Raw genomic sequence first — 16949 nt, 5'->3', positions numbered from 1 at the left:
ATGGTAACACTGCGTCCCGGGCTTTAGATAGTTACGCAATGTGTAAGTTTTAGGTAAATAAAAGGATATCTGGGTGTACATTTGTAACTGAAAAGTGTTTTAATAATTTACTGTATGCAAATTACACCGTTAATATTCGAAATAGGATATTATTATAATCGCTGAATGTAAGCTGAATGTAACTATCCAAAGCCCGGGACGCAATGTTACCATACAAAAACACCACAGTGGATGGACAGATGGAAAAAAAACAGTTTTTTTTTATAGTTTCATGCACAAGGAGTTCAATAAGACCTTCAAAGACCTTTATGAAAATATCCCATTCATTTGAAGAAGATAGCGCTGGAAAATTCTGAGAGTTTCTTGGAAGCATATTCACGCTCTTTTCCACGTTCCGATTCCATCTCTTTCCTTTCAATGTTTTTCTTCATCCAGCAGGGTTTATCCCTTCTTTCAGTTTCTTCTATGTCTTCCGTTTCTTCATCATCGTCTACAGGAATCATAGTATCTACTTCAGCAGCTATATCATCTGGAATACCAGAAGGCTCAAGAAGATCATCATTTACATCTTCTTCATCACTTCCGATTCCACCCTCTGGAATGCCTGTAAATGGAAACAAATGTCAAACGTTAGATTATATTCAATATAAAAAATCTACTATATATACAAAGAAAACATCATAACAACGTATATAATAAGTGCCTTTATGATTCACGCAATCATCGTGACTGTGTGTGCGTGTGCATGCCTGTCTACGTTTGTATATGTATATATCCTGTTTGTTGAATTCAAGAATCTTTGTAGTAATAAATCTTACCTGTAATAACAATATCTGCTGTCTTGATATTTTCATCTGCAAGGCTTTCTAGAACGGCATCACGGAGAAATTTGTGATGAATAATTTTCTTGGAATAGAAAGACTTTGGGTCCATCTCAGCTGACTGTCAAGGATAGACTAATAATGTCTAGTGTGCTTTGCTGCTTTGCACAACCCATCAGTGTCACCACTTCAACATGTTTCATCAGGTTCATCTGATTATACTGCAGGCTACTCTACGAGTAAATCATGTATGTTCAAACCTGCGCATAACTCGGTCTACAGTGAGAGGATTTGGTAGGGGAGTGTGTGTGTGTGTGTGTGTGTGTGTGTACATACCATGTTCTATGTGTGCTTGTGTTATGTATTAGTTCATGTATATGCATGTGTTTGTTTTGTATATATGTGCAAGATGTATGTGTGTATGGTTGTGTATGCAAGTGTGTGTGTGTATGCGTGCAACCAATCTAAATTACGTGTGCATGTTATTTATTAGTATATGTATATGAATGTGTTTGTTTTGTATATATGTGTAAGATGTGTGTCCGCGCGCGAGTGTTTTGGTGTGTGTGTGTGTACCCAATCTATATACAGTAGAGTAAAGGTGAAATTATAATTTCCCCCACTGAAATTCAGAGTATGTTGTTATTGTTGATGCTTTTATTTCTTTATGTCAATAATCAACAATATATTGTATGTATCTATACCCCTAAGTCCCATTGACTCCATCGAGTCACTAGGAAAAAATAATTTGAATAAAATTAGCTTTTAAGAAAACAATTGTAACACATATGTCTTTTTGAAGGGAAATGTATGTTATTTTTAATTTAGAGGGCAATGAATGTGTAAGGTGACATTTACTATTTTCTTAAAATGAAATAGTGTGTAAGGGTGAAATAGGCAAAATCGCTGCAAATTCAAGTCATAAGAAAAGTCATGAAATTTTAGAAAATCATCATTTTGCTTCATAGACAAGTAGTTTCTATCGATATCTGTATCTTAAAGCAATTTAAAATTAAAATAATCGTGTAGGTAATTTATAAAGAATATTTTAAAACGTGACTCCTCAGGGAGTCAATGGTACTGCCTGGGTTTTAATTAATCCATTTTTTAAAAATTATAGCGCATTTATTTTAATTGTTTTTTTTTTGTGATAAAAGGCTCTTATGAAAGTGTTTAATTTGTATCCTTTTTATTTGATCTTTGTTGTTAGTATGAATAGTACCAATCATGATTATTATTCACGAAGACTACTTCACGTTAAGTTAGGAATAAAATATTTACAACTTATGCGTCTGGAGTAAGCTGGAGGTCGCATCACGCCTTGTTCATAATCACTTATCACAACCCCTCAGTTTCTAATACCCTAATCGTGAAGGAGATGTTAATAAACATATCTTTACAGAATCATGACAAATAATTTCGAATTCTAATCTCCCAACCTTTAATTTCCCTATTACTGGGGAAGTGCACTCCCAAGGTTTACAACTTCTTAACTTTCAAGATTAAGCCTGGGTCACACATTGGCGATTGCAGACCATGATTCTCGTAAGGACTGGGGTTTGGCGATCAGTCTCCTATAGTTGCGGGGTTTGGGCTCACCAAAAAAAGAAATGTCAGCTGATATCGACTCCATGACGACTTCCACAATGAACCATTACAACAGTATTACGCAAGTTGAGATGAGATCACGCATTCACGTAGTCGTACGTGAAGTCACCGATGATTTAGGCCACACCCACATTTTAGGTTATTACAGGACGGCCAGTTCCGTGAAGGCATGCCGATTTTTGAAGAGTTATTTGCGATTTAGTTACGTAATATTCTGACTAACGTAGCAGGATTGTACTGTGTCAAAAAAAATTTCGTGTTTTACTTTAGTTAGCATGTGCCCTGGTTTCTGGGTAATGGCAAGGTCTGAAGGACTTAGCTGCTACTACTCGGGGGAGGGGTTGAGAAGACAGAGTTCACAAATTTCACAAGATTTTATTACAAAAATAAATTAATTTGGATACATAAACATTTCCCCACACATTACTTACATGTTAACAACCCCAAAGAAACATGAAGTGACATCAAGATAAAATAATCATCAAGGTAATCTGGCACGTGGCTGTTGCAAAACTCTATGTCCATGAGGCAGACAAACAGGCCATTAATCAAGAATCTGTTAGCAAAACACACATAATTTTATAACACTTGAAGCAATGATTAGCATAAAACCAAAATGCACGCATAACACAACGGATGTTGGGAACAACCCATGATCAACTTACACTATCTCATGGTATGGCAACGACACTGTCTGGAGAGGAGAAGAGGACCAGTCTTACCTGAATGTTCTCATTCCTTGGAAAAGAATGGGGCTTTCCGCTTGAGTCAGGCTTAATCACAACTTGGTAACACCAGTGAGTAACATTCTAGAACTACGTCAGGAACTTGTTTATTACGTCTTATTTTCCCCCACAAATTATAACTTTTGTTATTGTACAAAAAGGTAGAATTTAGAATAAAGTTTTATTTCAGATAATCTAAATCTAGCTACCTTGAGCGAGTCCTTCCTACGGGCATGATTTCGTTTGCCGCATTTATCTTTTCTGTATATAATATACATGGCTAAACCTTGAACGAAATTCATTAAGACACCAATTTTTCTTATCAGAATCGATAGCCCTTCTCCGCCACATAGTGTTGTATATATTAGTTCAAATATTCGCATACTAAAAGTTACGTGGATGCGTAGCTGAATTCACGACGTCATCGTCTCTTCTTGCTAAACTAACCTGACGTTGTGGCAGGTTTGTCACTAAAAGCGGGAGCCGTCCCTTTTCACGACATACTGAGTCGTGAACATGGATGCTACTATACATAGAGATATATATATATTCTTATATATATATATATATATATATATATTATATATACATATTTATTATAATCTATATATATATATATATATAAATACAGGCAGTCCCGGGTTATGATGGGGGTTTCGTTCTTGAGACACGTAAGCCAAAAATCGTCGTAAGCTGGAACATCATCAAAATCCTAAGAAAACCTTACTTTTAATGCTTTGGGTGTATTAAAAACTATGTAAAATGCATTCTTATAGCATTTTTCGTAAAAAAAAAAAACCTCAAATATTGATTATTTTGCATTTTTGGAGTCATATTTCTTCTGCTAGATCAGCGTTGTAAGCAACATAACCCTGGAACATGTGTCCTAAACCTGGAAATAATTTCTGATAAAAATAATTGAAAAGTGTTGTAACCTCAGAACGTCGTAAGCTGAACCTGTCCTAAGGGCCGGGGACTGCCGAATAGATATATATAAAATGTATATATATATAGTGGCATCCATGTTCACAACTCGGTACAATCCTGTTACGTAAGTCGGAATATTACGTAATTAAATCACAAATAAATCATCAAAAATAGTCATGCCTTCACGGAACTGGCCATCCCCTGTAGAAAACTTAAAGGTGGGTGTGGCCCCTAAATCCTCAGTGACTTACGCGTATGATTACGTGAATACGTTTAATCTTCATCTCAACTTGCGCAATGCTGTTTGTAATGGTTCATTGCAAAAGTTGTCTTGGAGTTGATATCAGCTGACATTATGTATATATATATATATATAATATATATATATATATATATCTATATATATATATTATATATATATATATATATATATATATATATATATATCGAGCTACAGATGTCCTTTAATATCTAATTCGCTCTCCCATCGGAATTTAATATATTTTTATATATGTTTAACAACAGAGGGGGAGATATTAAGCGATTAATAGAATTGGCGACCGACAGGCGCGAACCATCGACCTCTCCAATTCCAGGACTCGGCAGTGAAGCCTTAGACAATACCCGCCACTGCAAGAGATATAAGTTTATGCCACCTCCCATCTGAAATACCTTACCACGCTCAGGTATTTGTTTTGGAGACTGCATCAAGCCCATCTTGTCCTCGGTAGTGTGGTAGTGCTTTTGCCCGCACATAGTCATTATATAAGTTTATCACATTACCGTATTCATATACATATATCGAGCTACAGATGTCCTTTAATATCTAATTTGCTCTACCTCGGAAATTAATATATTTTCATATAATGTTTAACCGAAGGGGAATTATTAAGTGATAATAGAATATGCGACCGACAGGCACAAACACCATCGACCTCTCCAATTCAGGACTGGCAGTGAAGCCTTAGACAACCCTGCCACCAGCAAGAGATATAAGTTTATGCCGCCTCCCATCTCAATACCTTGCCGCACTCAGGTATTTTTTGTTTTGGAGATTGCATCAAGCCCATCTCGTCCTCAGTAGCGTGGTAGTGCTTTTGCCCGCACATAGTCATTATATAAGTTTATCACATTACCGTGATTCATATCTGTAGCTCGATATATGTATATGTGTCTTGACTAAACCATACATAAAGGTAGGGAGGGGCATTACATGGAATTTTTTGAGACAAAACTCTTACCAAGAATTTTGCCCCAAAAAGTTATATGGTTTAGATATGTGGATGATATCTTCTGTATTTGGCCAGTTCACGAAAAATCTCCAGGAATTCCTTAATAATCTCAATAATTTAGTCCCTTCTATAAAATTTATCTGTGAGGAAGAAAGAAATTGTAATTTGAATTTTCTTGATGTAACTGTCCATAGAAATGATAGAAATTTCACCTTTTCAGTCTTTCGAAAATCAACTAACATTGTCTCTTTGTTTATTACTACTCCAATCACCATCAAAATGTTAAATTCTCTGTTTTTTCTGGAATATTCCTAAGGGCTTTACGTGTCTGTAGCCCGCAGTTTATTGACGCTGAAATTAAAGCTATTTATGATATTGCATTGAAACTTAAATACCCAAGGACTTTTAGTTATGAGTGGTGGGCATGGAAAAGAGCTAGAAAAACATTTTATTCAACTAATGACAAACTTGAATTAGTAAGCATAACATTCTAAATTACCCTATGACGAAAGGTTTTTAGATATTCCTAGAATTTAAAGCTTTTTAACATAAATGTTGTTTTCAGTAATATTAATGTCAAGAGTTTAGTAATCAAAAATTTTCCTAAAGATCTTCCAGGCTGCATATATGAAATTTCCTTGCAAAAAGTGTGATAAAGTCTATTACGGACAGACCAGTAAATCTCTTTCACAACGTCTCAAACAACACCAATATTCTGTGAGAACTGGGCAAATATCGAATGCATTATTCGTACATATGAGAGATTTAGATCATCCTATTAACTGGAGTCAAGCAAGAGCATTAATCATGTAATGACACAGTTGAAAGGAATATCATTGAATCTTGTTTCATCAAGTCGAATAATGGAAATGTTCTGAATTTAAGTCTTGGTTTATTTAAACTTGATGCTTTTCATAATGGAAGAAGTTGTAGATAATATAAGCAACAACAAAATTTAATATATTCAGTTTTTAAATGCTTTGAACTGTAAAGATACTTTGTAATTTCCGGTTAGGGTCAAATCTGTTTAGGTTTTGTGACCGTGTGATATCCATATCCAGGATTATCTCTTAGTTTTTACCCTTTTTGACAATTAACCATCTGGTATTCTTGCTCTTGTTGTGTACCTGAGACCTTTCTCTCCGAGTTGTTTTTTTTTTCATTAGCTCCTTGACAATGTTTTAGTAAAGAAGAAAGCGCTTGGATTTCTGACTATCATTTTCCTGTGGTATTCGCTTATATACACACACACACACACACACACACACACACATATATATATATATATATATATATATATATATATATATATATATATATATATATGTGTGTGTGTGGTGTGTGTGTATGGTCAGGAAGTGGATTATTTTGTTCTCTCATTTTTAAAAAACGAATTACAGACATGGTGCATAATCATGAATAAGATGCATATACTAGGCCTATTCGTTGTTTTACATTATTTTGTCATAATATTTATTCTCATTGTAAAACTGTCTTGAATATATCATTTATAACCACGAATAAACACATAGGCTCAATCTTGTACGATAGCCTTTGGGTTTTACTTGCCAAAGCAAAGTCTCATCCATATAGACTTCAATGAAATCTACAAGACATTCGAGAATGATGCTGCCACTTTCAGCGTTCATTATATTAACGTATTTTTCCCGTGGAAAAATGGCAAAATTAAAAATATATATTATTCCTGAGTTCTGTATCAATTATTAAAAACAAGTAAATCCCATATATCCTCAATTTAGGTATAAAAAACATTTCATTTCAAATAAAACTCGCCTCAGTGTTCTTTACCAGTATATGTTACCCTGTCCGCGGACAGACAGCGAACTAAGCCAAAAAAGTTGCCTCCGCCACATAAAGTTGCAATGCGCTTGCGCAGCCGTTTGGACTGAGGTTCATCGATTGAGATGAGCTATTTACCCAGGCCGCCTGCACAGGCCAGAAACACTGTGCAGGTTGTCTACACTAATGATCAGTTATAACTGCACAGTTTGACTGTGCAGTTTTAAAAAAAAACTGGCAGGCATAACTGAACATTTGGTGGCGGGCTTTTTTTATATATATTTATATATATATATATATATATATATATATATATATATATATATATATATATATATATATATATATATCTACCACAAAAGGAGCCCATAAAAACACCAAAATATAGAGAGAAAAATACTATATTTCAGAGACTGCTGTCTCTCTCTTCAGGTATATGAATGAGAAAAGTTTACAGAAAAGTGGTATTTATACCAAGAGATCCATCCACAGATAGCCAATTTAGGTCACCCCCGCTGATAATCTTCCTTTAAATTTTCTTAAGCGTTGGTTGAATGAAAACCTTGTCGATCACATCTGAAACCCATGCTCCTTTTGAGATTTTCATTACCTGTCTCTCCTTTATTAAGGCCGATTCCATCATTTGACTCTTGTACCGGCAGTTGTTGCTACAATTATACGTGACAAATTCCAGTTTATTCTATGGTTATGTTCATTTTATATGATTGAAAATAGCTGAGTTCTGGTTGTCCATACCTAACTGACCGTTTTTGTTTTGTGTTGGGATTAATCTCTGGGGAAAGTGATTTTCCTGTAAATCCGAATGTAAGATTGGTCACAGTCCCTGGCATGGGATTTTATAAACCCCTGTTTCCTTGGGGAATGTCTTTTGTTGGACGTTAATCAGGGGATTTGCTAAGGTGTTTGGGTAAGTAAATGCAAAAGGGTTAGATTTTCCGAGGGTCTGAGTCACTGTCTTAATGCTGTCCAGGTGAGGAATTTTCATTTTATTGTTGGGTGTCTCTTGGTCTTGTTTTTGGGGTCAGTAGAAAATTACGTTTTGCTTTGTGAATTGCTTTCTCAATTATATGGGTCAGGATACTTTTAAAGACGAAAGTTGTTACAAATTAATTCAAATTCTTTTTCCAGGAAATCTGGGGAACAAATTCGGTAAGGCTCTTAAAATTAAACGCATTAGTGCCCAGCATCAAATAAAGTGAATGGGAAACAAAAAAACAACAAAATTCCTTTTCTTGATGTTTTAATAATCGGAGCACGACAGAGTACAAAAAAATTTCCCATATGCAGAAAACCAACGTTCTCACTTTCATACATTCACTACTTTAGTTATTTGCGACATTGCTATCAAGATAGGTATAGCCAGCAACCTGTTCTTAAGGGCCTTATGAATTTGTTCCCCAGATTTCCTGGAAAAAGAATTTGAACTAATTCGTAAGCAACTTTCGTCTTTAAAGTATCCTGACCATATAATTGAGAAAGCAATTCACAAAGCAAACATAATTTTCTACCGACCCCCACAAAACAAGACCAAAGAGACACCCAACAATAAAATAAAAATTCCTCACCTTGGACAGCATTAAGACAGTGACCCTCAGCCCCTCGGAAAATCTAACCCTTTTGCAATTTACTTACCCAAACACCTTAGCAAATCCTTGATTATCACCACCAACAAAGACATTCCCCAAGGAAACAGGGGTTTATGAAATCCCATGCCAGGACTGTGACCAATCTTACATCAGATTTACAGGAAAATCACTTCCCCAAAGATTAATACAGCACAAACGGTCAGTTTAGGTATAGACAACAGAACGCAGCTATTTTTCAACCATATAAATGAACATAACCATAGAATAAACTGGAATTTGTCACATATAATTTATAGCAGCAACTGCTGGTACAAGAGTCAAATGATGGAATTGGCCTTAATAAAGGAAAGAGACAGGTAATGAAAATCTCAAAAGGAGCATGGGTTTTCAGATGTGATCGACAAGGTTTTCATTCAACCAACGCTTAAGAAGATTAAAGGAAGATTATCAGCGGGGGTGACCTAAATTGGCTTACCTGTGGATGGATCTCTTGGTATAAATACCACCTTTTCTGTAAACTTTTCTCATTCATATACCTGAAGAGAGAGACAGCAGTCTCTGAAATATAGTGCTTTTCTCTCTATATTTTGGTGTTTTTATGGGCCTCCTTTCATTAGATGGAATTCTATTGGTAACAACATTTTTACCAGTCATATATATATATATATATATATATATATATATATATATAGATATAAATATATATAGATATATAAAAAAGCAAGTCCAGCCAGCTTTGCAGCTAAGCCCTGCCCCTTGCACACTTGTGATTGACTAGCTCTCGAAGGGGAATGACGTCACAGTTCACACTGGTTAACAGTCCAAATGAATTTACCAGTACGGATTTGACTCCGTTCAGAGTCCGTTGGGTGATGTTGAGTTCGGGCATGAACCATGACACCCACGATTGAGTCCCGGAGTTGTGAAGTATGCAATTGATCATCCGATAAAAGATATATAGTTATATATCATTATGAAGATCTTGGATCATTTTGTCTGTGCAGCCTAAATACGTACACATATTTTTTTTCCTAATTGGTGTTGGCCTGCATTAGCTCCGCCATAGACTACATTAATTGAAATGAAGCATATAATCTAATGCAGCCAGTTGCGATGTTAGGGTATTAATCCTGCATGTCAAATGTTAATATAATTAAGAGATTAGGCCTACACGTTAATTTCTTATATTTTGAGCCAATGACAGGGCATAGGCCTACTCGTCTATTTCTCATATTTTGAGGCAATTGCAGGGGATAGGCCTACACATCAAATTCTTATATTTTGAGGTAATGACAGAGCATGAGTCTACATTTCAATTTCTTATTGCAAATTGTCTTCTACCTGTATCTGTTGGAAATGGGTAGCTTTTAATTAATATAGTAGTTTCAACTCCACGATATATAATGTAAATGCAGGAAGTTGAATGTACACGTATAAGCAAGAGCACATACTCATATATCAATAGAAGCCCAAATCTTAGAACCGTCCCTCAGCCTTACTCACAAATGTCAAAACTGCTATGAAAATGAAGGGTACGAAGGCATCATAAGATACTTAACAAATTAGAAAATATACGATAGCTGAAAAGTTATGCATGAAATGATCCAAAGCTGTCTGCGAGTAGCACATGAATAACTTGGTTTTGGGACCATTCTTGTAGAATCAGTCTCTCTCTCTCTCTCTCTCTCTCTCTCTCTCTCTCTCTCTCTCTCTCTCTCTCTCTCTCAGACTATATTCATAAAGATCTCGATTACTTTTAATTAAAACAAATTACTAAATTTCAATTAACAAGAATAGGCCAACAATTCTTTACGCCAGTATTTTATGAATAGGTCTATGTTTATTCTGCAATGTTAGGATACCATAAGAAAATTTTTCGAAAATACTACATGCATCATAGCAGCAGCAACAAAAACAAGAATAACCATAACAAGAACCTCAATAAAACGGCTAAATATAAGATAGGCCAATAATCCAAATGCCATTAGTAGCGTAAACCGACAAAAAGACATAGGACCTTATAAATCTATGTCATTTTTATTATCTTATTATTTCGAAAGGAGTTGATGTCCTCAAGAAAATTCACAAGAATTTATACCTATGTTGTCCTGTTTTTTACCATTTTTGGGAGATGCGTAGTCTGATTTTATTTCAGGGGATAATATAAAGTTTAATTTTAATAATCAGCACAACGTATTTTAGTTCGGTAAAACAACCATTGCAAAATAAATGAAAATTAAAAGAACCACAGATAAACCAACTTTTCGAAACTATTTCCAACCAATCAGCTTCAAGGCATGGTCGTGACGTAATCAGTAGACGGTGCTTGGATGCAAAGCTGGCTGGTCTTTGCTATATCGATTTCTTTTTTATCTCTAAACAAATTCATGATCATAATCTCTTGATCATTTCCATATAACATTTTGCCTTGTTAGTACAGCGGCATAGCAAAAAAAATCATAAGAATTGTGCATTTGGTGATGGAAGCACCAAACATGGAGGAATGATAGAATATTATATTGGGAACATTTTCAGATATGGAACCACTTTTGTAGTAACCCCAAAGTGGCCGCCATATCGGATTTCAAAATGGCGGCTTACAAATCTTTAATTACAGAGAATTCTGGTTATATACCAGCTAGAGACTTGGTTTTAGTGTCTAGATATACATATTTGAGGTCAAGGAATTGAATGGTTCTAGTTAGAAGTTGATTTGGTGACGCCATATTGGATTTCAAGATGGTAGGCTAAAAAAAGAGAAATTTATGACTGATATATTTGGTTATGTGCCAGCTATATACTTGATTCTGGTGTCTAGATGTACAAATGTGAAGCCAAGGAATTAAATAGTTGTAATGAAACATGTTTTAATTCACATTATCAACTGATAATCAAGTGATAATCCCATAATTATTATGTACATCTATATGCATGTAATTATACACACGACAAGCAAGAGAACTTGCGTATCAATCAATTCAATAACACGTAAGTTCTGCACAGTTCCAAATCAGTCTGAGCAATCACCATCACAGCCACATAGTGCTGTGCATTTCAGAGCTGCTTTCTTACACTTGCATCTCCCACTGCAACCTTTTTTGCACCCACAAGAGATCAGTTCATAGCAGGATTTGGCAGCTTCTGGTAGTGTTGTCCACAAAGGATCAAACTGTCCGTCATTTTCCACCCACCCCCAGTCACATGGTGATGGTAGAGTGCAGCGTGGGACAAGAGACTGCCCCCAACAATATCCACCCTGGTACATTGCCCTCTTCACATGCTGTTCTAGGGCTGCCTGTGTTGGAGGTATTGCTTCAATAGATCGCGCTTTCTTTGCAAAGAGTTTCTTCCTTGCCAGATTCACCTCTGAACATGTACATGTTCAGTCGTACAGGAGTACTATGTATCTCTCCAGGGTTGCCAATGTGTCCTCAGAAATCTCACTTGGTGCAGATGCCAAGGTCAGAAATGCATTTGTCACTTCTGGGAAAATGTCCCATACTGCCCATGCAGTTTATCTTACCACGACCTGCAAAGCTCGAGACTGTATCACACCCTGTGATTGCATGGAAGACTGGCAGTGCCTTGGATTTGTCTGGCCCCAGTGAAGCAGCCAGCTTGTGTGCTGCTATGTAGCGGAAGCTCTTGCCAGTACCAATTGCTAGCCATAGTTCATCGACTGCCTCATGTAGCTCCTGGGCCATCCACACAGCAAGAACCACCACATCTGTGTCCACAGTACGGATGAGTATTCTGCGGTGTCCAGATTTAACAGCATCTGCTGCATGAACCATCATGCGCGTGTCCGCTTCCTCGTGATTGCATGGGGCCAAAGCTGCTGTGTCTTCAAAGGGTGGTACAGCAATGACCTGTTGATATAAGCATAAAAATGTCATATATTTTGGTGAAGGCGGTCAACTGATCATCAAAAAAATCTATATGAAATTAACATTAATTTTTATATTACAGATCCATGACAATGTGGGTACATGTATTGACATATGATATAAACAGGGGGATTCAGATTACTTGTTCACCGTCAGTAGCAATCAGCTGTTTCTCTGGCACATTGATGGACTCCATGACCTGCTTAGACAGGAAGTGGAAGAGTTCTTCCTTGTTCTCGTCGACACGGAGGAATGTGTGCCAGTTCCCTGGTAACAGGGCAGTGCCAGTAACACATCTGCAGATTCCCTTGCCTCGTTAGCCCTTGCAGTGCCTTCAAGCTGCCTGAGTTTGCATAGCGGTCCCCACACTAGATCCAAACGAGAATGATTTTTGAAGCTGTGACAGAATGTATGGAACGAATACGTCTGTGGCATAGTCAAGAAATGTTTTGCTGTGGCCAGGGTTCAGCATTTGAACCACTGCAGCCCCATCGAGGATCACAGAAGAGACTTGTGGTGGGTGAGACGTTGGTTCAACAAGCTGTTCCAAAGGCCTCAGCAAGTCAGATTTGGAACCAAAGCGGATCCATCCATTTTGTGATAGTGCAGGCGGGTGTGCACTGTTCTCATGTTTGAAGAACTGCTCGAGATCGCCATCTCTGGTTTGGCATGTGATGTATAGTCTGGAGAAAAGCTCTGAATCACTCCTTGCAGAGGCGAGTTGTTGCTTGTTCTTATTGGCACTTTTCACCTTGATGGATGCAAATAATGGAAGTTTGTTGCGTTTGATGACATCATTGAGTGGTTTGGATCTGTCTGCCAGACGTTCCTTCACAAATAAATGGAACTGATCTCACCCCATTTGCACAGCTGTACGCACACTCTCTACTGCAGCTGGGCCCAGGATCTCCTGTGTGTCTAGGACCAGCAAATCTGTGCTTTCTTCTTCAAAGGGGTTGCCCATCTCCTCAATGACTGCTGTCAGTGCACGAACATCTTGGACAAATTTCTTCTGTACACTGTTGGTTTGCTCATGGTGGTGGGTGTGCTCTCCTCTTTGGTGCAGTTGTTGTGAGGTCTCAAGTTCTGTGATGACCCGAGCAACTTCAGGGCCAGCCACCATCCACCGTCGAAGGGCACTTGGATTTTCAGTGAGACCCACTGCCCCGCCATCACCTTTGACCATGGCATTGTTTTGCTCATGTGCCTGGTCTAAGGCAATGGCGGAAAAAGCATGCCTGGTCTTCTTGGATGTGAAGTGGCCCATATGGAACTTGGCAGCAACATCTGGATGTTTCTCTACAAGGCAAACCATGTCCCTGATGTGCACTGGAAACCAGCGAGCATAGTGGACATGATCCAATGCAGCAAACCATGCAGCTAGCTGGTGGGGTGTCCATGTACAGTGTGAAGTTCGACTCTCTAAGTGAATGTATGAAGAGGAGTATAGAGAGCTCCAGGTGAAGTACAGTGGCCCAGTACTGAAACTGGGGACATGCTACTGCTCTCATGTCACACCATGCCTCAAACTGCAATAGTTCCTCATCTCTTGCTGTCGCTCTTTCTTTGTATCTAGTATATGCATGGTTCTGAAGTATGTGCAGGGCAGCAGCGGTTACCTGGTGGGTGCGTCTTGTACGGCTGACATGAGCTGCATGCAGGAAGGAGTCTGCTGTGCCTGTTGTTGCTATCTCTGCCTGAACCAATGCCTCTGTCCAACCACTGTCTTGCAGCCAGTTTCCTGCTCTCTTCCAAGCTGCCATCTCAGTGTGTAGAGCGCCTAGCATTACTACAAATAGATCTTCACCAAATGTGTCTGGCTAGTTCCATTGCACCTCCTTGGTGATTGCTTACAGTGGTTGGTCCAGTGTGATGACGGGTATCTGTCCAGGATTTAGCTCATTGACCGCTGCTTTCACTACATCCATGGCATGACGGATCATTGCCACTGAGTGGGCTTGGTCATGGAAGAGGGGTAGCAAGGCAGTGGGTGTGACTGTGATATTAGTATGCTGGGCTGCTTGGCTCTCTGCATGATGTGCAGCCCACGAAATGTTTGCTGGATTCTGTGTATCGCCACTGTCACATGCATACTTCACAGACTGGAGCCACTTCTTCTCTTTATCGATCTCAGCTTGTGCAGAATTCCTCTGCAGTGACGCTTGGGTTCCAGCTGGTACATGGGTTGTTTGGGCAGGTGAAGTAACTGGCTGTACATCTGTATAATACCGTGGAAGGTCACCCACAGCCTTGACATTGGAGATACCCCCGATGATGACAATACCTCGGTCTGTGCCTGATTGTCATAGTCTGGATGTTGTATTAATGAAATACCAGTTCCATGTAATGAGTCATGTGCTGTCGTGGAGCTGGGGATTGTGGTCTATATTATCCAGCAGCTGCTGGTGAACACTCTACTGCGGAGCTTTGGGGGGCAAACCACCTTTTCCATCTGAAAGCGCTGACATGTCCCGTTGCCCAGCTCTGCAGAGATCCGTAGCACTCTATCATATACAATGCTGATCCCTAGTCCAGATAGTGTGTCAACTAATTCCCTCTTTCTCGTATGGGCATGAAGCATCAAGCCAAGATATATTGGCAAGGGAGTCTCTTGACTGATGCGTGTCGCACGTCTGTGCCTGCACCTCTCCTCTCATGTTTCACACTGTTGTATTTGATTAGTTGAGCTATGGTCAAAGATGCTGAGGACGATGATTGACGTGCCTGGTTTTTGATGCCTGCACCCTCTAGCATCATGGAGACCATTGTCAGCAGCAGTTGTGGCACAGACTCTTCTTGGCATTTGTCTGAGAAGGAACCATTGAAAGGCTGAGATGACTGGAACATATCCTTCCTTATAATGCAGGCAGCTCGTGCCAGGTGCACAGCATCACTGTCAATGTCATGTTGACATGCTTTGGCTAGTGCACTGCCAGTGTCTTCTTTATACACCAGCAGGATATCTCGTCCCTTTCTGTGCTCCTGCAGATCAGGCAAATATGCCAGGATTCGCTCCTTGAGTCTGGTTGTATGGACTCGTGTTTCCAGCACAATGCCAAGCTGTTCCATTCTCGTTGTGTACAGCTTAGTGAGGTCTGCCATCTTGAACACAGGAGCAGTGTCCTCTTCTTTTGCAGTTTCCTCTATGTATGTTACCAGTTCAGACAGGACTATTGCTGAAATGACATCTACTTTGCTCTAGCTTTCCTCAGCAAGTGTTTTTGCTGCCCTCACGCGGTTGTAAAGGGATGTCAAACATTTCTTGTGGTACTTGGCCTCTCTTGCCACCATATCCCCAGCACTCAGTTGGGCTAACAGAGTGGTATTCTCAAGAAACTTGGCAGCGTTGCGAACGTGTTTATCTAGTTCCAGTGTTGCTACTTGATGAAACTCTGAACCAAGCTGTTGGTGGCAGAAGAAGCATAGATGATTGCGTATGTTTTCGACACAAGCTGCCTTAGATCTAGTTCGCTTGTACTCATCTGTGTTTGTACTGGTGGCAGGGCTTCCTTCAGAATGACCTCTTTTCTGTGCCCATTGTAGCTTGGTAGTGTTGTATTTCACCCTGCATGACTTGTGCCACTTGGTTTGGTGGGCAGCCAGAGTGGCAGCTATCCCTTGGCCTTCATCTAGTTGTTGTAAGTCCATATCTTGTGGCAGCTCACCTAGTTCACTGAATGCTAACATATTGTCCTCAAATGTCTTGTATCCAGCACCTGAATCTTTTCTTTTAGTTGTAGCAGGACACTGTAGGGACTCTTCTTTATCACCTTGACACAGAACACAGAGTTCCCAGTCCAGTTTTGGTGTGGGAGTTAGAGGCTTGGAAACATCAACTACCTTGAACTGTTTCGACATGGTTGAAATCTGGAATAGAAAGAAAAATACCAGAATCAAGTATATAGCTGACACATAACCAAATATATCAGTCATAAATTTTTCTTTATTTTAGCCTACCATCTTGAAATCCAATATGGCGTCACCAAATCAACTTCTAACTAGAACCATTCAATTCCTTGACCTCAAATATGTATATCTAGACACTAAAACCAAGTCTCTAGCTGGTATATAACCAGAATTATCTGTAATTAAAGATTTTTAAGCCGCCATTTTGAAATCCAATATGGCGGCGACTTGGGATTACTACAAAAGTGTTCCATACCTGAAAAATGATGCCCCATATAATATTTGATCATTCCTCCATGTTGGTGCTTCCATCACAAAATGCACAATTGGTTTGCTATGCCGCTGCACTATGTTGGCTCATCAAGACATTTATGGTCTAGGGAGGAATTGGCTTGTATGTATCCATAGACCAAGGTATCTATGGAAAGAGGTAGTG

General features: G+C 38.7%; 1 protein-coding gene across 1 annotated transcript; it reads right to left on the bottom strand.

Moving 5' to 3' along the window:
• Window positions 1-240: 240 nt before the first annotated feature.
• On the bottom strand, window positions 241-933 carry LOC135220178 (uncharacterized). The gene is made up of 2 exons (XM_064257467.1): window positions 819-933; window positions 241-604 (listed from the first exon to the last, which is right to left on the bottom strand). Exons 1-2 carry the CDS (start codon window positions 931-933, stop codon window positions 324-326), a joined length of 396 nt encoding a protein of 131 aa, XP_064113537.1. The 3' UTR covers window positions 241-323.
• Window positions 934-16949: the final 16016 nt, after the last annotated feature.

This window comes from Macrobrachium nipponense, chromosome 1 (assembly GCF_015104395.2).
Source record: "Macrobrachium nipponense isolate FS-2020 chromosome 1, ASM1510439v2, whole genome shotgun sequence".
Taxonomy (NCBI): domain Eukaryota; kingdom Metazoa; phylum Arthropoda; class Malacostraca; order Decapoda; family Palaemonidae; genus Macrobrachium; species Macrobrachium nipponense.
Note: the sequence above shows the minus strand (reverse complement) of the source record. Positions and strands in the feature narration are given on the sequence as shown.

Excerpts from the sequence above, each read along its gene's own strand:
- LOC135220178 (XM_064257467.1), bottom strand. The coding sequence starts at position 933 with ATGGACCCAAAGTCTTTCTATTCCAAGAAAATTATTCATCACAAATTT. Across the intron at positions 605-818 it reads AGCAGATATTGTTATTACAG|GCATTCCAGAGGGTGGAATC; the intron begins GTAAGATTTATT and ends TTCCATTTACAG.